We start from the raw sequence: 25,184 nt of genomic DNA on the forward strand, positions 1-25,184 counted from the left end.
GAAATCATGACTTCTCTGATAATGAGGTAGGTGTCATGTTTCACCATCCACCATAAGCCCCTACAAGTTTTTAATATGAAATACGGAATCCAAGTAATCTGGCTGTAAGAGTACCACATAGGGCCCAGGAGCCTCTTCGTGCCTACAAGGATATGGCAATTTCATAATGTTCAAACAACAACTATTTTCCTGGCCTATCGGCCTAGATTAGGGATACGCCCTGTGAATGAACGCAAGTGCCCCACCGCACAAATATCCCCAGGTATGTACCAACATGGGGGGCACACACTGCCAAGTCTTGCGGGGAGACCTTGCTGGATCCCCTGCATGCCCAACAGTGGGAGGCAGCCGCCCGCAACCATGCGGTCCTGCTTCCGGAAACAAATTAGGCATATCAGCAGTGCTGAGCCTCCATGAGTGGCAATGTGTCCGGAGCCCTCCAGGGCCTTGTGTTCCACCGTGGGATTTGTAAAGAAAGTAGAGCCGCCTGTGACTGCGCAGGACAGCTTGTGAAATCCAGGTTTTTGGGGCAGGTTCCAACAACGCTGGTGCAACCAGGCTTCTTCCTGTTGCCCTGCACTACAAAGCGAACTCCAGCCCAATGCACAAGTACAAGCAAAGAGAGTACAGGGCCGAGAATCAGCACGCACCACCCGCTGTTGCAAGAATTGCCAGAATCTCCGGATCAGGCACCTGATTGTGACCCGGGAGCATCGGGGAGTCTCACTGGGGCACTGGGGTTATGGAGAAGAAAGGGAATTTGAGTGCCAAGTACTGTCCTGACACTACGAAATGCTGGCAGGGCAAACTTAGAAGTGCTTAGCATGCGCCTATGCTGGCCAAGTAGGAAACATCAGCTGCTCCCATAATTACACGCCAGGAATAAAACTATGGCTGAAACAGGGGGCACCAACAACAGGGTACAGGCAGGCAGGCCAGCACAAGGGTCTTTGTAGCAAAAGTGGCAGTCCTTCTCTCAGTCCAGTAGGCAGCATGTCAGCACTCCAAGCAAACAAGTTCAATGTATGTATGTATGTATGTGTGTTCTTATATAGCGCTCGATGTACCCTTGGGCATCTCGGCGCTTGCCTTGGGAACCTGTCCTGGTTTTTCCCTGTGAGATCACCCGTGCTGGGCATCCCCAAGGTGAAAGCCAGGCATCCTGCCACGGGGGGGCTGTTGTGGAGATTAAGCAAGCTTGTTGCCCAGAGCTGCATAGTGTGAACTCGTGCTTAGAGTGGGCACCGAAGGGAGAATTATCGAGTCAGTGGACAATTGGGTTCAGGACCCTGCCGCGTCGGGAATCGAACCCTGGTCCCGGGTCTGACCTCAGCTTCAGGGTATGCCTCCTCTAACCAGTGAGCCACACGGCTTCTCCTTCCAGTCCCCTGGCAAGGTGCAGTCTGTAGAGCCAGTAGCATCAGGTTACAAGGCCCACGCAGTGCCTAAAATCATGGGGTCAGAGCCCCAGTACTTATACTCATAGGGCCTCATTTATGAGGTTTTGTCATAGGGCAGTGCCACAAGAAATATAGCTGTGCTGCCCTATGTCGCATTCCTGCCTTTTTCCCCTGCACCGGAGTACAATGGTCTGCCATGTGCCAAAGCAGGCACCCTTGCCCCATGGTGCATTGGTGACTGCGTTGCATGATTTTGTTCGTGAAGGGACACCTTCCTGCACAAAATCAATCACAAGAGGTGATTTCCTCTTTCTATGGGTGTTGCAAAATACAACGCACATAGAAAAACGAAAGCAGAAGGCGAAATGAAAACTTTTTTCCTCGTTGTGCCTCCCTAGCACCACCTCTCAGGCAGCGTTAGGTTCTGATGCATTCCCAGGTTTATGATCCCTCGTAAATCTGGGAATGCTTCAGGTCCCATGGGTGTTGTGTGAGAACGCCCACAGCAACACTCATGGAATGCCCCTTTCACTCAGTTTTCTGTATGAAAGGGTCACATATATATATATATATATATATATATATATATATATATATATATATATATATATATATATATATATATATATATATATATATATCCAACAAAATGCAGAGACCCATTAGGATGCAGCCCCACACGAACTCCGTAGTGAACTCCTTTAATTCAACAGCCTGCCAGCAGGGTTACAAAGGTGACGCTCTTCAGTTTATCAGCTGCCATTTTTTCGATAGCAACAGCTCTCTTCGTCAGTGGCGAGTCATCATCTGTTGGAACATTCAGTCTTAATTTATATTTAGTCCCCGCCCACTGGGCGTCAGCAGTCAGTGGCGTTTGTGGGATCCGTAGTCCTAGTATCAGGTTGAATGTTTTCACAGCAAAATTGATGCAGATTAAAACCAAGTGGATGAAGGCACATCTCATTTGTTTGCCTGCCTTGCTTTATGGTTATTGATAGGAGTGTTTAAAGGGATACCTCTGCAGTGCCCCCAGAAACATTTGTGTCCACTTTTCCCTCTATAGTGAAGAGGGCTGGCTCTGTCAGCAACAGCGGGCTGCATTCCACGACCGGGCGGCCGTCTAAAATCCAACAAAATGCAGAGACCCATTAGGATGCAGCCCCACACGAACTCCGTAGTGAACTCCTTTAATTCAACAGCCTGCCAGCAGGGTTACAAAGGTGACGCTCTTCAGTTTATCAGCTGCCACTGGGGGCACTGCAGAGGTATCCCTTTAAACACTCCTATCAATAACCATAAAGCAAGGCAGGCAAACGAATGAGATGTGCCTTCATCCACTTGGTTTTAATCTGCATCAATTTTGCTGTGAAAACATTCAACACAGATCCCACAAACGCCACTGACTGCTGACGCCCAGTGGGCGGGGACTAAATATAAATTAAGACTGAATGTTCCAACAGATGATGACTCGCCACTGACGAAGAGAGCTGTTGCTCTCGAAATGCATTTGGCAGCTGATAAACTGAAGAGCGTCACCTTTGTAACCCTGCTGGCAGGCTGTTGAATTAAAGGAGTTCACTACGGAGTTCGTGTGGGGCTGCATCCTAATGGGTCTCTGCATTTTGTTGGATTTTAGACCGCCGCCCGGTCGTGGAATGCAGCCCGCTGTTGCTGACAGAGCCAGCCCTCTTCACTATAGAGGGAAAAGTGGACACGAACGTTTCTGGGGGCACTGCAGAGGTATCCCTTTAAACACTCCTATCAATAACCATAAAGCAAGGCAGGCAAACGAATGAGATGTGCCTTCATCCACTTGGTTTTAATCTGCATCAATTTTGCTGTGAAAACATTCAACCTGATACTAGGACTACGGATCCCACAAACGCCACTGACTGCTGACGCCCAGTGGGCGGGGACTAAATATAAATTAAGACTGAATGTTCCAACAGATGATGACTCGCCACTGACGAAGAGAGCTGTTGCTCTCGAAATGCATTTGGCAGCTGATAAACTGAAGAGCGTCACCTTTGTAACCCTGCTGGCAGGCTGTTGAATTAAAGGAGTTCACTACGGAGTTCGTGTGGGGCTGCATCCTAATGGGTCTCTGCATTTTGTTGGATTTTAGACGGCCGCCCGGTCGTGGAATGCAGCCCGCTGTTGCTGACAGAGCCAGCCCTCTTCACTATAGAGGGAAAAGTGGACACGAACGTTTCTGGGGGCACTGCAGAGGTATCCCTTTAAACACTCCTATCAATAACCATAAAGCAAGGCAGGCAAACGAATGAGATGTGCCTTCATCCTCTTGGTTTTAATCTGCATCAATTTTGCTGTGAAAACATTCAACCTGATACTAGGACTACGGATCCCACAAACGCCACTGACTGCTGACGCCCAGTGGGCGGGGACTAAATATAAATTAAGACTGAATGTTCCAACAGATGATGACTCGCCACTGACGAAGAGAGCTGTTGCTCTCGAAATGCATTTGGCAGCTGATAAACTGAAGAGCGTCACCTTTGTAACCCTGCTGGCAGGCTGTTGAATTAAAGGAGTTCACTACGGATTTCGTGTGGGGCTGCATCCTAATGGGTCTCTGCATTTTGTTGGATTTTAGACGGCCGCCCGGTCGTGGAATGCAGCCCGCTGTTGCTGACAGAGCCAGCCCTCTTCACTATAGAGGGAAAAGTGGACACGAATGTTTCTGGGGGCACTGCAGAGGTATCCCTTTAAACACTCCTATCAATAACCATAAAGCAAGGCAGGCAAACGAATGAGATGTGCCTTCATCCACTTGGTTTTAATCTGCATCAATTTTGCTGTGAAAACATTCAACCTGATACTAGGACTACGGATCCCACAAACGCCACTGACTGCTGACGCCCAGTGGGCGGGGACTAAATATAAATTAAGACTGAATGTTCCAACAGATGATGACTCGCCACTGACGAAGAGAGCTGTTGCTCTTGAAATGCATTTGGCAGCTGATAAACTGAAGAGCGTCACCTTTGTAACCCTGCTGGCAGGCTGTTGAATTAAAGGAGTTCACTACGGAGTTCGTGTGGGGCTGCATCCTAATGGGTCTCTGCATTTTGTTGGATATATATATATATATATATATATATATATATATATATATATATATATATATATATAGCCATAAACAAACCATGTAAAGTGGCTCTAGCTGATGTTGTAAATATGTGTGGCACATTGCGCTACCGAAAAGTTTAAAAAAGTGACATTCTGATGGCACAATCTCTTTAATGTGGAGGTAACTTCAATAGAAACTTTAGATGTGCACAACAACTCCATTCAATCCCCAGCCCTGGCTTCAGAGACACTACAGGGGGCAGAGAGAGCAATGAGCAAAGCAGGCACAACCCTATTAGGATGCAGGGGACAACTCCTCCCACCACTTTAGCCCAGGAAGACTCATCAGGATATGCGGGGCACACCTCAGCTCTCTTTGTGTCTGTGTAGAGTGAATGCACAAACAGCACCATGTCAGTCTAAACCAGAAGTTGATTGGAGTCAGGCTGCAAAGCACAGAGTCATAAGCACACAGAAATTGTTATTCTGCAGAACACATAGAACGAGGAAAATGCCTTCAAGGACTGTTTAAAGCATTTGCGCAACACACTCACACACACCAGTGACACAACAAATAAACAACAAAAGAGACTCCACACCAGGTTGTATAAAAATATCTCATACATTTTATATGAACACAGACCACAATCACATAAATCACTTTGTCAACTAGGAAATTGTCATACATTTGCAGGTAGTGCAATAAAGTACATACTTATAGGTTGCACACATCATAGAAATCACCCTACACCATCACTGTACACATTATGCAGGTCCTGAAATGATATTTGCTATGTTCTCATTGCAAAGTACACACAAAATAAATCATATTATCAGGGCATGAAATGCAGCAGTTAGGTTGGGGAGAGAAACACATAGATACACCATAACTGTGCATAGTATGCAAATCCTGACAATATAAGGCTCAAAGTGACATACCCCATAATATCAGGGCACAAAGATTCAGCAGGTAATGAATACAGGAATCAGTACTAGGGAACACCATACACATATCACCAAGACAACCTTATTCAATTCGGAACCCTGTGCCCCCATTAGCGGAATTGCAGTACACTGCTCCTTAGATGTAGGTTACTGGGCATCCAGCCCACCTACAACAGGGATTATGGTACCTGGTGGTGTCCACAGGAACAGGACCGCCATCAAGAGTTTCCCTCCTGTCCTGCTGCTAGTTTCCACTTGTTTCAAGATTCCCAAGGCATGGACAAACCTTAGGGAGGGGGGAAGCACACGGAAGACACAATCGGGGAGAACTCTCTGGATTCCCTGCACCATAATTTCACCTGGGCAGCTTCCAGCGACTGCTCGGCGCAGCTGCTCACCTCCACTTGTGCAGCCTTCCCTATGGATGCTGGGCCGGTGTTCCTCCATGAAGGATCTTCACTCACACCGGCTAGGCGTTCTGTGTGGCAGGACCATTCCGCTCCGGTTTCACCCAGGTAACGTGGCCTCCAAAGGGAGCCTTGCTGGTATTGGCTCTTTTCCCTCCAGTGCAAGCGGGATTCCCTCAGCAGCCTTGTAGATGCGAGGGGCAGCGCTAAAGGGGGTTCCTGCTGGCCGGCCACGGACGTTCCCAATGTCTCCTTGGTGCCTCTGCTCGGCATAAGACCTTTCTGCTGCATTTGTCACCTTCCCTCGGGTCAAAAGCAACACTCCACACCCGAGAGGGAAGTGCCGGTCTCCCGACATGGTAAAGGTCAGGAGTGCTCACACATAGAGGGGGGGCTGGGATTGAGCACTGTGCTCCCTTTTCTCAGGTGATTATAATTAGAGCTCCGGGTTTTCCGTTTGAATTGGTTTTTACATTTAAATACAGACGGAAAACTATTTTTCCTTTGTCTGTATTTATATGTAAAAACGGCAAAATACTAGTACATTTCGCCGGGCTGCCGAGTTTGAGTCCAGAGTTGCCCTGTTCCTTTTGTTGCTGCCCCAGCCCTTCTTTTGAATTCGGCATCTGTTCGGCAAGTGTATTTCTGCGACATCAGGGGACAGAATAATGGCGCGCAACGCCATTGGGCTCAAAGAGCTTCAGACCCCGCCATCGTGTGTGTCAGCCTGGGCTGAGACAGCTTCCCCGGCGCACACACACACAGCCGCATCCGAGTACTTCACAGGTCTTTAAAAGACCATTTACTAGCTAACGAGGCTTTGTTGTGTGTTCTCACCCCTTCTTAACGTCCCTGCGTCTCCACTCTGCATATTGCTGGGAAAATCATCCCCCCCGAAATATTTTGTAGCCTCCACCCCGAAATTTGGCTCTAGTTGCGCTTCCGTGTCAGGTAGTATGTGTCTGCACTGCTTAGATTTGAAAGCTAGCACAGCGATTCTCGGCAGGACACAGCACTGTAATGAGTATCATTCCTTCTCGGTAGCAAACTGCTCCTCCGGAATAGAGCACACGCATACCTCCGTGTTAGACTTCCATTTTGACTAGCCCCACCAGATTTCCAACTGAACCCACTTCCCAATCTTTTTGAAGTCTAGTACAACACCTTATGATATATTCTGTAATGTAGTTCAGCGGGATGAGTGCCTGCTCCATAGATAACCAGCAGTGCAACAATCTGAATCGAGACAGGGTGTACAGCATTTGCTATTCTTGTGAGGGGGTTGTAACGAGCGTCATCTGAATGTACAGCATAATTTATAATATTGATATTTTTTTCGCAGCAAAAAGGAGGGAAAACTATTTCAATATATTCACTTGTGCATTATTTTGCTACCCATGTCTGTATTGGTCAATGATACACAATGATAAATTGAAGCGTCAACCGGGTCGGCATTTTGAAATGCACACTATTCTGTTTGCTCCATTATTTTTTATTCGCATAATTTTATTCACGTTCTCAAACCATTTTTTGCGTTCTGCAAACAGCAGGAGACATTTTAATTCAACCAGTAAGGCAATATGGTAGTGAACAGGTAGCGCTAGGTGAAAGGAATTAAATCATTAATAATAATTGTAATGTATATGATGAAACACGTGTTTAATGTCCATGCCTATGTCCTGGCATTTTAATTCGTGTTTTTGTGTTCCTCGGCGCTCTGAGTTTGTTCCCTACCTGCTGCAAATTATGCCCTCGGCCTCCGCTCTATAAGTGGGTAAATCAGCTCTGACCCATTAGGAAGCTAATTCATGTGACCTTTAGGGGTTATCAGCTATGCATGTTGTGCATTCAGTTTTATGAGGTAATTTTCTTGTACTATGTTTACTGTGCATAATGCTGCTCTGCCCACGGGCCTCCGATCATGTTCCCGAATAGGATTGTAAGGCCATGGCCATTTTAAATGTCACCTTAAGATATATGGTCATAAAACAGTTACACAGAACAGGTAACAGCATTGTATATTATGGGCATAATATATATGTTATGTTATGTTATGTTAATTAATTTGTAAAGCGCATCTGTTACCCGAAGGTGTCCTGGCGCTATCTGCTATCTCTGCTGTAGTGAGGATAATCTGTTAGGCAGGTGATTCTCCGATTAAAACAATCCAGAGGTCTGCAAACAGGAACGCCCGCCATGCGGTACGTTGTAAAAAAGCGGCAGATTTCACATATCTGATATGGGCTGCACGCCGTCTGTCAGAGGCATCGGCTGTGTAGGAACTATGTCGGAAATGAAATGAAGGATTTTGTGTTTTCCTTCGGACGTGGCGTGGCTTGAATCCGTGCTGCACATCGGCCCAATGCGGTTGATTCTCTCCCGCGGACTCAATTTCATTACAACGTACCGCATGGCGGGCGTTCCTGTTTGCAGACCTCTGGATTGTTTTAATCAGAGAATCACCTGCCTAACAGATTATCCTCACTACAGCAACTTGCTGTGCACGTGGTGCAGTTAAAGGTGTACCCAGTCCATGTCCTGAGGAGAACCTTTAATCAAGTTGGTTCGAAACGCGTTGACCCCCAGCCCGCGGCAAGAAAGAAGGGCGCAGCTAGGGATTAATTCAGTCCACTTGTGTGGGCCCTGGCTTGCAACCACAATAGCCACTCAGCCACGGGTCTTGTGAGACAGGCAGGCATTGGTTTACCATCCCTAATTCCGCCTGTCCACTGGTATTCCAGCTATAGGACTGGTTATATGTTTCTTTATATTGTAAGGTTTTTGATTTATAGATTTATCTGGATTGTACCTCTTCGGATTCTAAGTTGTATTGTGGTGTCATATAATTGTTTGAATATTTGATATTCATGCCTGTAAAGTTTGTATACTTTGTATTTATGTTGCACATTATCGTCTTTTTTTGCTTTTGACTTGACTATTTTTGATAGTGTTTTTCTTTTGATGTCATGATTTTATGAAAGAAAAAGAACATTTTGAATGAAAAATAAATGTTTTGCTAAACATATGCTTTAGTTACACAGTATTCATTGGCTGTGTTGACTTGAATTTTCAGTGAAATATTCTGGCTAGCCGCTTGTTCTGTTTTGCTAGAAGTAGAATAAGGAGACAGCATTGACCTGCTTAGTCATGGAGAGGGTGGAGTCGAGGATGACCCCTAGGTTGCGTGCGTGGTCGGTGGGTGTCGGGGATGTTCCTAGAGTTGTCAGCCACCAGGAGTCATCCCAGGTTTAGGGGGTGGAGCCGAGAACGAGGACCTCCGTCTTGTCGGAGTTCAGCTTCAGTCAGCTGTTCCTTATCCATTTGGCGACGGCCTTCATTCCTTCGTGGAGGTTGGTCTTGGCGGTGTGAGGGTCTTTGGTGAGGGAGATTATCAACTGGGTGTGGTCGGCATAGGAGATGATGTTGAGGTCGTGCTGTCAGGGGACGTGGGCGAGGGGTGCCATGTAGATGTTGAACAGCGTCGGGCTGAGGGAGGAGCCCTGGGGTACGCCACAGATGATTTCGGTGGCAGTGGAGTGGAAGGGGGAGGCGGACGCTCTGAGTTCTGCTGGAGAGGAAAGATGTGGTCCTGTCCAGGGCCTTCTCTTGGATCCCGGTGTCATGTAGGCGTGTTCGTAGTGTGCGGTGGCAGACCGTGTCGAAGGCGGCTATCAGGTCCAGGAGGAAGAGGGACGCTGTTTCTCCATTGTCAAGCAGGGTCTTGATGTCATCGGTGGCGGCAATAAGGACGGTTTCTGTGCTGTGGTTGCTGCAGAACCCAGACTGGGACGGGTCTAGGATGCTGTTCTCCTCGAGGAAGCGGGTCAGTTTTTGTTGAGAATCTTCTCGGTGACCTTCGCCGGGAACGGGACCACAGAGATGGGTCGGAAGTTCTTGAGGTCCTTGGGGTCCGCCTTGGGTTTCTTGAGTAAGGCGTTGATCTCGGCGTGCTTCCAGCTTTCCGGGAAGGTTGCTGTCTCAAAGGAGATGTTGATTACTTTCCAGAGATGGGGTGCAATGGTTGTGCTGGCTTTGTTGAGGATGTGGTGGGGCCATGGGTCCAGCGGTGATCCGGAGTGGATTGTGTTCATGGTCTCGCTAGTGTCCTCGTCGTTGGTGCTGGTCCAGGAGAGGAGGTGGCTGGTGCAGGTGGTGGTCGTGGGGATGGTGGTTGTCGGGCGGTCATGGCATTGAAGCTGTCGTCGATGTCAGCGATCTTGCGGTGGAAGAAAGTGGCCAGCGAGTTGCACAGGTCTTGCGAAGGCTGGATGTTGTTGGTGTTGGAGCTGGGGTTGGAGAGTTCCTTCATGATGATGAAGAGCTCTTTGCTGTTGTGTGTGTTGTTATCCAGGCGGTCTTTGAATGAGTCCCTCTTGGCGGCTCTGATGAGTTGATGATGTCTGCGGGTGGTGTTCTTCTGGGCTGCGTAGCTGTCCGGTGTTTGTTCACTGAGCCAGTTTTTCTCCAGTATTCGGCATGTCCATTTAGAGGCCTGGAAGTCTTCAGTGAACCAGGTGGCTTTCTTGCTGTTGTGACTGTTGGAGGGTGCCTTGAGCGGGACAAGGGTGTTGGTGCAGTTGTCGATCCACTGTCTGAGGTTGCGGGCGGCGGTGTTGGGGTTGGTGGGTGGGCTCTGGGCGAGGGTGTTTGGTTAGCTGGTCTTCTGCGACCTTGCTCCAGTGGCTTTGAGGCATCTGCTGGGTGTGGTGGTGCATGGTGGGCTTCCTGAAGGTGAAGTGGGTGCAGTGGTGGTCGGTCCAGTGGGGTTCTGTGGTGTGGCTGAAGGTGACGTGGGGGCTTGCTGTGAAGATAGGGTTAAGCGTGTGGCCGGCGGCGTGGGTGGGTGTTGTCATGAGCTGTCTGAGTCCGAGGTTGGCTAGGTTGTCATTCAGGGTAGTGGAGTTGGTATCGTTGTTGTTCTCGAGGTGGAAGTTCAGGTCCCCGAGGAGGATGTAGTTCATGGAGGTGAGAGTGAGTGTGCTGATGAGGTTGGCGATGGAGTCGCTGAACTGTGGTTGTGGTCCAGGGGGTATGTAGACGAGGGTTCCTCTGAGGGTGGTGTTCGGGTCGGTGTGAATCTGGAAGTGCATGTGTTCGGCGGTGCTGAGGGAGTCGTCGGTGTTGGTCGAGACTCTGAGGGTGTTCCTGTGGACGATGGCGATTCCTCCTCCAACACCATTGGTGCGGTCCTTGCGGGTGATCTTGTAGCCTTCCGAGATGGCTATGACGATGTCGGGTGCTGAGTCGAGGTTAAGCCAGGTGTCCGTCAGGACGGCGATGTCTGGGGCGGTAGAGTTGAGGAGGTTCCAGAGTTCAACGACGTGTTTGCGGGCAGAGAGGATGTTGAGGAGGATGCATCTGAGGTAGTTGGCTTCTTTTGCTGGCGGTTAGGTGGACTGGATGCTTGTGAAGCTGCAGGCCCGGCAGGTGAAGGGTCCTTGGGTGCGCTTCGGGGTGGCCCGGTAGCAGGTGTGTTCTCGTCTCGGGTTTGAGTGCGTGGAGGGTGCTTGCATGGTAGTGGAGTCAGACGACGTGGCGTTCGCGGGACCAGGGATTCTGACGCTGTGTGCGGTCCATGCGCAGACGGGCTGTCCTTAGGCGCGCCTTCGGCCGCCATACATGGGGAGGTGGAAGGGAGGTGCAGCTGGGAGGCGGGAGCGGGGAGGCCAATGGAGACGAAGGGGACGGGGCCGCAGGGGGCGCAGCGGTGGGAACCGGGGATGGGAGGGGGTGGTGAGGGAAACAGAAGGAAAGAAAAGGGAACAGTGGGGGCTAAGGAACACGCTACAGTGGGTAAACAGAGCAGGACCCATATGGCCGAGATACCCGCCACCCCCTCTCAACACAATCCCCAAGAATTGGGAAACCGGAAAACAGTTCTTGAACTTTTGGAAGGCGGGAAGGGAGTCACCCTTCCCGGCCGTATTTATTAAAATATGAAACGAAAGAAAACATTAAAATAACAGTTTCATATAATGTACAATTTCATTTCCACATTACGATGTTGGCTAACCTTAATAGATCTCTAATACAAAGGTTCTCCTAGCCGAACTAACATCCTACAAAACATTTGACTTGAAATTGTACATCCTAACGTTAAGGGCCAACGGCAAGGTCGTAACCGGTGTCAGATCCCTAAACCAGAAATACCCCCCTCACTTGTGAGAGGGGCGACCGCACAGAGGCGTACCTCAAGTGCATTTACCAATTTCCCTTTGTACTTGACGGGGGCCCAAATAAACTCGACGCCATTTAACGGTCGTTCGAGGACTCGTGTGAGGTGTCTAAAAGGTAGCGTAAACCCCCTCCCGCACCCCACACAACTTACCCATCTGCCGTCGCAGATGTCCTGGCCCCGGGAAATTCCCCAGGAGGGGCCGTAGCCCCTCCTATCCAGGAAGGGGCCTTGACCACCTTTCCTTTCCTTCCGGCGGCCTCTCCTTAGACAGGACCGCCTCCCCATTGAGGGGCCAATTGGCCACCTCCCCCGCGCGCTCCCATCCGTAATGGGTGACGCCCCCTCATAGGGATCTTCCAATTACTGCTCACCGATCATGACCTTACCGCCACAGGCCGGATAGTTGACCGGCTATCCGGACCCCCCACAAAACACTCCTACCTAAAGGTCATGCTGTAAACTCCTTAACCATGCTATGAAGTCTCCTATGAGTAATTCGTTCCCCACCCGGGACAAATGAACACCGTCCCCCAAATACATACTGTCCCCTTTAATACAACCATGCGAAACAGAATGCAGTGTACTCGAACGAAACAATCTACTCATTTTATTATTAATTTTCTTTACTGAATGATTCAGTGCAGAAACAGACATAGCCCCCCGCCACACTTTCCGTGGGATCATATGGGACCAAGCAATTGTGCACAGTGAAACTCTTCTCGCTAACCAACTTACCGTGGAAAGCATCGCCTCAAAAGAAGTCGTCTACCAGTGGTCACCAAATCATTGCCCCCAAGATGTACTATGACTACAGACGGCGGTGACCTTGTCCGGCCTAACAAAACCTCGAAAAATGCATGAAACTGGTCAATACAGAGCCCGCCCTTTCCGTAGAAGGACACCCTGTTCCCGTATTCCCCAGCCACGTGAGTCATGTCACCTGCTTTGAATACGTCCGCGGCACGCCTCACGTATGAGTGGCCCACGACCCACACCTCCTTTTTCACAGCCGGTAATGTCTGACCGCTGGCCCCCCGGTGTCGGGTCGACTGGACAGTCCGCCCCGCCTCGTAGGCTTGCGCCACTGAAAACCAAACAAAAACAAGAAGCGTGAGTACATCGTTACAGCTTCACAACATGTGCAACCGTACATACCTCTTATAACAGTTCGAGGACCAACGCCCCACACGTTTTATTTGATCAACATTCAGACCCCTGGCTGTAGCCTCCGTAGCAGCCCCTATCCGAAAGGAATGGGTCCCAAAGTCGCCGGGGTTCAAGCCCGCGGCAGAAATCGACATCGCAAGCACCCGCTGAAACTGAAACCTCGTCAGTGGGGTGGCGTCAGCGTGTCTTAACAAGGCCCCCCCCCATGCTGCCACACTCTGCGCTAAATATGCTTCTACGCACCCAACAGGGCACATGGCAGACCCGGGGATCCTCTGGATGATTACACAGTCCCCGATTGCATCCTGATCGGATTTGGACTTTACAAACGAGACCGTCATCGTCTCCTCTCTGACCTGAATGTGTTCCCGGCACATTCCCCCCATCGTATCCTGCTTGTTCTTTGCCACTAATTCGCTTACCCGCATAGCCCCATGGAATGCTAATGCAAATGCGGCTCGGAACAACACTGCTTCGTACTGGGATGAACATGTTACCGGTAGCACGGATAATAACAGGGTCAACCTATCCAAACCTATCGGGTGCCTATCGTCTACTTTGCGACCCTCAAGGCGTTGCCACCCCCGTAGCGTTTCTGCACAACGAAAGACGCTGTCGGGTCCTGGATCCCATGAGCCCTTGCCATGAAGGAAATGGCGGCCCGATGCCTCTGGGCCGTAGCTACTGACTTGCCTGCGTGACGTAAAGAGAGCAGGAATCTTATTACAGACTCTTCCAGACCCCAAAGCTCCCTCCCGGCAGTACCCAAAAAGGCCCAATAGGAACGGAACGCCCCTTCATATGCCTTCCTCGTCCTGGGTGCTAAACTCTCTCCCACGAGGTCTTGTAGTTCGGGGCACCGAGAGACCAGAGAGCTTCGGGAAAGGGTGCCGCCACCGGGTCCGCTGTGGGCATAAAACCCCAGAAGGCCTGCATACGGAAATGAGAGAGCGCATCAGCCGCTTGGTTCATCACTCCCGGCACATGCCGCGCCCTAAACAGTACATTTAGTTGCATGCACAACAACACAATTTCTTTGAGTAGTCTTAGAATCAATTTGCAACGTGCTGCCTGACTATTGATACACTCAACCACGGTCATGTTATCAGACCAGAAAACCACAGAGTGACCCCTAAACCCTTCTGGCCATGTTTTCAAGGCCACCAGAATAGGGAACAGTTCGAGAAAAGCAATGTTACTCGTCAACCCGCACTCATGCCACCATGACGGCCATTTTTGAGCCGACCATTGTGTACCCAATATGGCGCCAAAACCCACACTCCCCGCCGAGTCTGTCCATAGTCCCAACTCCTCGGAAGACACTGCTGGTTTATTCCAGACAATTCGACCATTGAAATCCGCCAGGAACGCAATCCAAATGCGCATGTCCTGGCGAACCTCTGCCGAGAGTCTCGTACGATGATGTCCTTCCTTCAAGCCGACCATGGACTGTGCAATCGAGCGGGAAAAGGGGCGTGCCATCGGCATTACTCTTAGGGCAAAATTCAACTGACCTACCACCTGTTGCAATTGATGTAAGTTCACTTTCGTTGCACGAATACATGTCTCAAGGGATAACCTGAATTTTAACACCTTTTCTTTAGGTAAACGAAAACAACCTTTCACTGAGTCGAGTTCGATCCCCAGAAACTCGATTAAGGCCGAGGGACCCACCGTCTTACCTGGCGTCAATGGCACACCAAATTGATTCATTAGGACACAAAATTCATGTAAGGCCTGTCCACACTCAGAATCCCCGGCTGCCCCCAGAAACAGAAAGTCATCGAGATAGTGCATAACATGTTGAAAACCTGTCTTCCTCGTGAATACCCACTGCAGAAAACAACTGAATTTCTCGAAATAGGCACATGAAATCGAACATCCCATAGGCATACATTTATCCATGTAATAGCGACCCTGAAACTGAAAACCAAGGAGACGCTGATCGTCTGGGTGTACCGGGAGCAACCGGAACGCTGACTCGATGTCTGATTTGGCCATCAGCGTCCCGGGCCCCAGGCGATTCAACATGGCAACGGCCTCATCGAAAGATGCGTACCGCACCGAACATACTTCCGGGTCTATCGCGTCATTCACGGAAAGACCATGTGGGGCTGACAAATTGTGTATCAGCCGAAACTCACCCGGGTCCTTCTTGGGAACCACCCCTAGAGGTGAACACACAAAATTAGCAACTGGTGGCAAATCGAATGGACCGGCGACACGACCTCGAGTCACCTCTTTCCTAATCTTTACCTGCACCACCGCCGTGTGCTGTAAGACCGACATTTGATTCTTACAGTCCGGTACCCCCTGAAAATCCCCCACTGGGATGCGGAAACCATATGAAAACCCGTTCCGCAACACCCCAGCGGAAGCATAATCTGGGTATTCGCTGAGCCAAGGAATCATTGCCATGGTATCAATCGGGGTCGGTAAAGGCGCCCCTCGGACTATATTAGACCTGTTTGGCACCTCCCTTACCACCGTTATCACCCGTTTTGGCTCTGCACATGGACTCAGGATGGGATGGCTGCCCGCATCCCCCACACTCATGTCTGAATTTGCATGACCCCTGGGGCCTGGTACATTTGCCCCTGTTAAAATTCCAACAGATCCCCCTTTTACCTGTGTTGCCACTCGGCTTCGTGTGGGACTCGTTACCTGTACCCGTCCGAAAGGGCGTCCCAGAGTTTTGGCGGGAGGATTCCCCCGCGTTACTCCCTACTAATGGCACCTTCAACATCCCTGTACTCTCCATTTTTTGCCAAGACACAGAGTCGTAACAGTCCCAGGACAACAACGGGTTGTGTTCCTTAGCTTTTCTAAACAGATTATCATAGCAGAACCACTGATTGCCCCCATATGCCACAGAATACTCCATAATACGTGACTGATAAATGGGTAACTCGGTCAGTAACTCAGGTCTGCGCTCCCCCATGATGGAAGTAAAAATTCCCCACGCTCTGCCCCAAGTACCAATGGTCTCATCAACCTTAAAGGCGGCCATTTTAGCGCGCCAAACACTCGGATGCATGAGCTCCTTTTGACTCTTTACATGCTCGATCTCGTAATGGTCGGTAAGCAATGAAAACATGTTTACATATTTGTCCGCCCAAATCAATTCCTTGACTTCTAGTGGGACGTGCTGGGCAATCTTCTCCTTTCGAGAAGGTGCGGAGTCCCCCCCTGCAATCGGCAATGGCCGCTTACCTGAAGTAGACCCCACGCTTGTCGCCGAACTTGGGCCTGCTGTACTTCCAACCGCTGGGACCTGCGGGGGAACAGGAGATGGAGTCTTCGCAGCCTCCCTAGATTCCCGCAGTTGCCTCATCACTGCCCGGGCGTCGTCAGCCGTGGCGCCCTCGCTATCGTTTCCCAACCACGCTGCCAATTGCGCCGCTAACTCGGGGGGCATATCCCCCCTGTTCGCAGGGGTGACCACCACAGGGATTGGGTTCCCCTCCTTTGGCGCCGGGGTTGGCTCCTCTCGTGGCGCTTCGGGAACCGGGGTCTCCCCCCCAAGTGCTCCCCTTCTGGGCCTCTTGCTCTTTCCACCGGGAATTGTTCCCTGTAAAGGCCGTTTCGGTCCTCCCTCCCCGTCCTTAGCCTCAACCTTTCTCTTCAGATCGGCTATCTCCTTCATGAGCATGCGGAGCATCTCCTCGGTACCGACCCGCTTTCCGACCTTCTTGGGCATTCTTAGACGGGATATCTGTAAGACAAAAAGAGGGATTACAACGCTCAAAATTGCTCTTCGTTCCGTCTCGAGCTCACGTGCAGCGGGGAGGTGCAGCTTCAGAGCACAGGAACAAGAGGATGCTTTGTTGGCTTCCGCTCCTTTTATCCGTCTTCGGGGTGGGCGTGAACCTGCCCCCGCCTGCCTCCAAGGGCGTGGCCGGCCGTGTTGGTGTCTAGGCCAGCCCACTCCAGGGCGGGAAAAAGGCGCGACCCGGCTACGCCGCTTCGGGCATACCAGCCGAGACTCGCCTCCCGCCCAAGATGGCTTCCCGGGGGGATCGTGGTATTCGACCATACGTTCGGGGGGACCGATTGGTCGCCCCTTTCCAGAACAATTGGGCAAGGAGGTACACAAACACAGAATTACATATAGTGAGGGAAGGCCAAAAAGACGGGCAGAATCAGCAGCGGGCCTCGAACCCTGGGCGCAGCGGCAGAAGCTGGCTGGGATCACTGGCACAGGCAGGAGGAGCTGCGCAGTGAGTGGAGCGACCTGCCTGGAGGCAGGGAAGGGTCGCTCTTACTGCTGCACAGCGGCCGCCATATATAGGGAGGTAGGAGGGAGGTGCAGCTGGGAGGTGGGAGCGGGGAGGCCAATGGGGACGAAGGGCGCGCGGATGCAGGGGACGCAGTGGTGGGAACTGGGAATGGGAGGGGGTGGTAAGAGAACCAGAAGGCAAAAATGGGGGAGCAGTGGGGGCTAAGGAACATGCTACTGTGGGTAAACAGATCAGGACCCAGTAAAATTGGGCAAGGAGTCACACAAACACAGAATGAGGGAAGTCCTAAAAAGACGGGCAGAGTCAGCAGTGGGCCTCGAACCCTGGGCACAGCGGCAGAAGCTGGCTGGGATCACTGGCGCAGGCAGGAGGAGCTGCACAGTGAGTGGAGCGACCTGCCTGGAGGCAAGAAAGGGTTGCACTTACTGCCGGGCAGTGGTCGCCATATATGGGGCGGTGGGAGGGAGGTGCAGCTGGGAGGCGGGAGCGGGGAGGTCAATGGGGACGAAGGGGGCGGGCCACAGGGGACGCAGCGGCAGAAACCGGGGATGGGAGGGGGTGGTGAGGGAAACAGAAGGTAAAAAAGGGGGAGCAGTGGGGGCTAAGGAACACACTACAGTGCGCGGCGAGTGGAGCAACCTGCCTGGTGGCAGGGAAGGGTCTGTCAAGAGTGAATGCACATCCCCAGCTCCTGTCACTTCAAAGCCAGATGTTGAATACACAAACAGGCAGAGACACACAGGATGGTTAAACAAGAAAATGCTCACTTTCTGAAAATGGCATTTTCAGAAACACAATTTAAAAATATACCTTCTTTACTAAAAGGTGTGTTATTAAGTTCAGAGAGCCTAAAGTCAAAATCTCTAGCTGTTCACAATTGAAAGTTACACATGTAAAATGTTACAATGTAGCTCCAATGATAGCCTATGGGAGAGCTATCCCTTGCAATAGTGAAAAACAAAATACAGATCATTTCACTATCAGAATATGTAAAATACACCAGTACATGTCGTCCCTTTAACACACACTGCACCCTGCCGATGGGGGTACCTTAGACCTACTTAGGGGTGACATACATGTAAGAAATGGGAAGGTAAAGGCCTGCAAGTGCGTGCACTTGCCAGGTCGACATGGCAGTTTAAAGCTGCGTGTGCAGACATTGCACTGGCAGGTCTGAGACACATTTACATGGCTACTCAGGTGGGTGGCACAGCCAGTGCTGCAAGCCGACTAATAGCATTTGATTTACAGACCCTAGCGCCCTCAGTGCACTTTACTAGAGACTTAACACTAAATCAGATATGGCAATCATGAATAACCAATCATAAGCACAATTTACACAAGGAGAATATGCACTTTAGCACTGATCAGCAGTGGTAAAATGCCCAGAGTCCTAGCGCCAACAAAAACAGGGACAGAAAAATAGGAGGCCAAAGGCAAAACGTTAGGGGTTAATCCTGCAAAAAGGGCCAGGTCTAACAGGCAGCTACCAAAAAGACTTGCAGAGCTGCCCTGCACCAGTTTATTGTAAATGAGATCCTTAATATACACCTTATCCTCCCGGCTTCAAAACACAACTTTCTCTTTTGTACCAGCGTGGGTGTTGGCCTCATCGCTGCACTCAAGAACCCAGAAATTGGCACATGTGGACTATGAGGACAATTTGGCATCTCAATGTTGCTCTGGCAGCTGAATTTCATGCGCCTACACGTGTCCGGCCTATCATCAAAACAGGCGCAGGTCATACAAGGAAGTTGAAGCAAGACCCTTTGGACCCTCATACTCCGCCAGCCCGAGATCCCACTGGAAAACATCCTTGTCATGGCATGATCCCACGACCTCTCACCAACATACCAACGAAACCCACCAACATAAAAATGGAATGAGCAGACACCCTTCAGGTGTAAGCAAGAGGGGCAGAGGAAGACAGCCAGCAAAGACCGCACTGGGGTGATGGTGCAGGTACTGCAGGCGAGAAGAACACTCCCTAGAGTAATGCCCAGCGCAAGAGTGGATGTGCTAAAAGTGCGGCACTCTTATCCACTTTGGAACCACCTGCAGAAGTCCAGGGGTGCAAGCGGAAGGAGGCCACAGTCGAAGTCTGTAAGACAACTGTCCCTCTAGGCCACAGAAAGCTTGAAGACAGCCAAGGCACAACCACAACAACATTGCCTAGAAGATTTATCCACTGACGATGAAAATGAATGCTACCTCATGTTGTTTGCCAGTGACCTAAAACGCCGAAGGTGCCTGTAACCCACATGTGTCGTAGACAAATGCAGGATCCCGTGTCACACCACTGATCAACACAGGTACATCCGTCAATGTAATGGGTAGCCAACAATATAAGCAACTACGGCCATGGCCCCAACTAACCCCATCCCACGTCAAGATACTGACATATGGGAGTCAGACACTGCTACCCCTGAAAGGCAAGACGACTGTGCAGGTGACGTCAGAAAACCAAGAAGTCAGGACTACGTTCCATGTGGTTGACAGAGAAGCCGACATCCTAGTAGTAGGCGCCACATTGTGAAAGACCTCTGCCTAGTTATGTTTGCCCACGCGATCAAGGCCCTACAGACAGACGAAATGCTAGAACTAACCCCTCACCTTTTCACTGGGCTAGGCTGCACGAAAAGGCTGCCAGTCAAGCTACATGTCGACAAAGCGGTAAAACCGATAGCACTCTCTCAAAGGCACATCCCGTTCCACATGTGGCTCCTAGTCGAACAGGAGCTCCATGAGCTGGAACAGCAAGGGGTCATTGAAAAAGTCACAGGCCCAACATTCTGGGTCTCACCCAAGGTAATAGTGGAGCAACCCAAACAACCGGGGAAGATAAGATTATGTATAGATATGCGCCTGCCCAACCAGGCATTCAAAAGAGAGCTACATATCACACCAACGGTAGATGACATCATAGCTGACTTGAATGGCTCCAGATGGTTTTCCAATCTGGACCTCAACGCAGGGTACCATCCATTGAGGCTAGCAAAAGAGAGCCATTACATAATGACCTTCTCAACTCATATAGGACTACGCCTGTACAAGTGGCTGAAGTTTGATATTTCGTCCACCGCCGAAATATTCAAAGACGCAGTTCGAGAGGTACTGCCTGGTTTACCAGGAGTACTAATTTTCAGTTACGACATGTAAATCCACTCATCAACCATCGAGGAACACCTCCACCATCTCAGAGCAACCTTGAGATGGCTATCAGATCACGGCGGAACCTTTCATAAGGACAAGTGTTTGTTCTTTCAGAATTCAATCGAATTCTTTGGGGACATCTTTAGTCAGGACAGAGTGCAAGTGGGCCCCGATAATCACATGCCATACAGCAAGCACCAGTCACAGTTTCAGAAGTATAGAGCTTCCTAGGGAAGGCCACATATTGCGGACGATTTATAGAAAAACTGGCCACGATAGCCAAGCCCTTGCGAGTTCTCACAAAGAAAGGTGCCGCATAGAAATGGGGCAGAGAAGAATAGGAGGCATTCCAGAAAGTCAAGGAGGCGCTACTCGGTAAAACCACCATGGCGTACTTCAACACCACCCAAGCTATATAATTACTGGTAGATGCCAGTCCCGTAGGTCTTGGAGCGGTCATTATCCAAGAAGTTGAACCAGGCAAGTGGGCGCCCCTGGCTTTTGCAAGCAAAGCTCTCACCCCTAAAGAAGCAAGATACTCCCAGATCGAAAGGGAGGCACTGGCGATCAAATGGGCATGCAACCATTTCCATCTGTATGTCAGCGGGCACCCTTTTCAGGTAGTGACAGACCATCAAGTACTGGTCCCATTATTCTGAGGCGCAGTCCCACATCTGCCGCTGAGGATTGAACGATGATCATACAACTACAACACTACCAAATGGACCTTGTGCATCGACCCGGATCAAAGAATCCTGCGAATTTCCTCTCGGGCACCCACCAGCTCCAAGAGAAGGAGACACCGATAGTGAAGGGAAGACAGAAGAGTATGTCGACATGGTCTCATAATGGTCACACCTCCACGCCCACACCATTGATGACATTAAATTGGCATCCAAAGACAACCTGGTCTTGGCAAAAGTAATGGACTTCTAACAGAAGGGATCATGGGAGAACTTCTGCACAATTCCAACATCTGGTGCAGACCAGACAAAGAACGTCTCGGAAAACTATGAAGTGTACAAGACAAATTAAGCTCAGCAGCTGAAGGTCTGGTGTTAAGAGGCTCCCGGATCATGATCTTGTTTAGCCTCCAAGAGAGGGTGACAACCCTCGTCCACGAGGGCCATCAATGAACACTGCTCACAAAGTCACGCATGAGAGTGAAGTGTGGTTCCCAGGGCTAGATGCAGTAATAGACAACCTAGTACAACACTGTTGCTCCTGCCAACTTACAAGCAACCAAGAACTACCTGCACCAATAATAACTGCAGAACCCGCCACTGGACCATGGTCGCGAGTTAGCCTCGATTTTAGAAGCTTCCCAGATGGGAGAGTGAACGCAATACTTGTCCACAGCTAGTGCAAATACCCAGTAGTCAAAGTAGTGGACACCAGGTCATTCGCACACATACTACCAGTACTAGAAAAAACATTTGCGATGTTCACGTCGCTGGGAATATGCCACCATCGGATCACATCTCAATGGCCAAAAGCCAACGGGGAAGCAGAGCATTTCATGCCCAAGCTGAACAAGACCCTGCACATCGCCGTAGCAGAACAAGCCAGTCCTGAAGTAGTGCTACAATGTTTCCTGCACGAATACCAAAGTACCCCGCAATGAACAACACAAAGGTCTCCCTGGTCCCTGATGCTCGCCAGACACAGATGGAACACCATCCCCGTGGCTGAGATTTGGGTACCCTCATCCTATGAATCAGCCAACACTCATATGCGGCAGACCCAGAATAACGAGCGGGCCGAACGACAAAGAGGGTTTAAGCCTTGGATCATCACACCAGGTAGTTCAGTTCTGAAAAGGGACCACCATACCGGAAGAAAATTCAGAACGACCTATGAGCCTGGGACCTGGACTGTACTGCGAGTGAATGGCACTGCTATTACAGTCAAATTCTGAACTGAAATAGTCACCAGGAACATATTTTGGTTCTGGAAAGTTAAACAGTAGGAGCAAAAGAGTGTCAGCCAGGAAGAGAGGAGGACACAAGATACCTGGGCCGGAGAGACCTCCATTCCTAGTCCGAGGTAGACAAGCCAGGCAGATCCTGTTGAGCCATCAACAACCGTGGTCGAAGACAATGAGGACTTGACTGTCACATCTGGCCAGGGTAGAGTACAGGTCCCCGATCCAGTTCACAGCATTACAACCTGAGGCCGAAACCGCCACCCAGGCTCAGAGACTTTATTTGATCAAATCTTGTTATTGCATTTTGGATACCGATTTTGGGAGGGATGTAATGACCCGAGTCCCACACGAGTGGAACCCTGGTCTGTCCAGGAAGGGCCTACAAACAATGTATCATCCTCTGGCCAGGAGTGGCCAGAGGATATAAATAAAGGGGCGAAGATCACTCGTAGTCATCTGCCCACACCAATGTACCATTGCGTATGTGTGCAATTCCTTGGGTCCAACAAGGCCGCAGTCCCTACCTGACTCCAACTCACTCAACAGGTAATGTTGCGCGAACACGATTCCTATGAACAGTTCTTATTCCAGAGTGTGAAATTTAGGTAATACAGCATCCATGATTTATTGCATCTTGTGGTATCAGGAGTAACTAGTGTGACGTTTGTGCCTCAGAAGACCTGACTGAGGACATCATAACGAGGCCCTACATTTCTGCCCACTCTTTATATCGACAATAGAAATATTAGTTTTTTTTGTTTAAGGTTTACTGAGCTACAAACCATTTTAAATACTAATATGCATTAAATTGTAGTCTCTCCTATTAAATGTAGCCATTACAAGTATCTTCTTTTTTCTTTACAGTAAATGCCTCTGCGATGTCCACAGACAACACGACAGCCTGCATCATGCCTGAAGCTCAAGAGACAGCTATGGCCGTTGCAATGATCGTAATTTATGGAGTGGCCCTTGTCGGGGGTGTGTGTGGAATAATTGTGATGTCTATTTATCTGTTCAAAACAAGATTGAGATCCGTGAACACAACCATGGTGATCAATTTGCTTGTGGTGCACGGTGTCTTTCTCCTGACTGTGCCGTTTCGCATCACCTTCTTCGTCAAACGGGAATGGATTTTTGGCCAAGAGTTCTGCAAGATTGTTAGTGCAATGATACACGTGCACCAGTACCTCTCTTTGATATTCTACGTCACGACTCTGGTCAGCCGCTGTCTCACTTTCTTTAGGGAAAAGGACAGGGTGGAGTTCTACCGGAAGTTGCACGCAGTGTCTGCCAGTATTGCAGTGTGGGTACTGGTCATTGTTATCGTTTTCCCTGTATTGTTCTCCTGGTACGGCAAGTCTGTGAACCAAACGACAACCATGTGTTTCCATTTTGAAAAGGAATTAAAGAACCCTCTTGTGGCGACACTAAACTACATTATTATAGCTATCGTACTAACTGTCATAACTGTGATATTGTGCGTACAAATGTTTATCGTCGCCAAAGTTGTGAAACAATTTAAAAAACAAACACTGGAACACCAAGAATTCTGGGCCCAGGTGAAGAGCTTGTTTTTTATATTAGGTATAGTTGTTTGCTTTTTCCCAAATCAATTGTTTAAACTGTATTATCTTACACACCTTCATGACTGTGGAGCCTCCTTTTACAATGAGTTGTTTTTGAGCTTTACTGCCCTAAGCTGCATGGACTCGCTATCAGTGGTGCTAAGCTATTGCTGCAAGCATCAAATCTTGAGTTCCGCAGTGATAAATAAACTTGCATGCTGTTAACAGATGTGGATTGTAGTGTTTCTTACCTGAGCTTTCTTACCTTTGCTTAAAGCATATTCTTTTTTAGCCTTCCAGCATAGGTTATTTTCTTACATTGCCGAGTAACTCATTACCTAAAAAACATGTAGGTCAAAACTCAATGAGCGAGAACCCCACATCTTGAAATAAATGCCCAGATTTACTGTCCTTCACGCAATGAAGTGCTTTCTGGAAAAGCTGCACGGTTGCGGTGCATGCAGAGCAGGATGTAGTGCAGCACCAGAAACATCACCGGCCTTTTAAACCTGGCTTATCTGCCTGAAAAAGGGAGCCAGCAGTCTTTAGCCGAGAATTTGTACAGGAGGTAGGTCCTCCAGTGGATAAATTCCTACATTTACACAACAGTAAAGAGGTCAAACATGTAAATGCCTGCCTCAGGTCAAAGGACACATCTTACATTTTGATTTATCAGGAGATACACTGCTTGATTCTTTTCTTGACTCCTTGCTTCCACCTGCTATTACCTGGTATTTGGATCTGGGTAAGGCCCAATCACACTGCTTTAGTAGATTTGTTTTTTTCGCTGACTTGTCCCATTTGCGTCCCTATACACGAACAGTTGAACGGTGCCCAGTGGTGACACTGCAACAACATTTGAGTGCAGTCCCTATGTGCCGACGTCAGTTTCTTTCTTCCTGCGCTGTTCGATGTAAATCCAGAGCTAGCTCCTTATTTCCCTTGCCAATTGACAAGATATGTTCTTTACACATTTTTCCAGTTTGTAACGGAAGTGTCACATCCTAAAAGCACAGACTTCAAACCATGTAGTGATTGGCACAAGCAGGTGTCCGTGACAGATCTCCATAAGGTATTTCTCTGATGTCTAGGGTCTGGCCATGACTTCTAG

The 25,184-nt window shown here is 49.5% G+C and overlaps 1 protein-coding gene across 3 annotated transcripts in view; it reads left to right on the forward strand.

The window, feature by feature from the left end:
- GPR141 (G protein-coupled receptor 141) overlaps positions 1 to 24,302 on the forward strand; it is a 193,834-nt gene extending 169,532 nt beyond the window's left edge. For all 3 annotated transcript variants that reach the window (XM_086964839.1, XM_086964838.1, XM_086964840.1), the window contains one exon: positions 23,373 to 24,302. In XM_086964839.1, coding sequence (XP_086820965.1) covers positions 23,373 to 24,298 — 926 coding nt within the window. In that variant the 3' untranslated portion in view covers positions 24,299 to 24,302. The remainder of the gene's footprint in view (positions 1 to 23,372) is intronic.
- The last annotated feature ends 882 nt before the right edge of the window (positions 24,303 to 25,184 follow it).

The sequence above is a fragment of the Lissotriton vulgaris genome, chromosome 4_1, assembly GCF_964263255.1.
Source record: "Lissotriton vulgaris chromosome 4_1, aLisVul1.2, whole genome shotgun sequence".
NCBI classification, from domain to species: Eukaryota; Metazoa; Chordata; class Amphibia; order Caudata; family Salamandridae; genus Lissotriton; species Lissotriton vulgaris.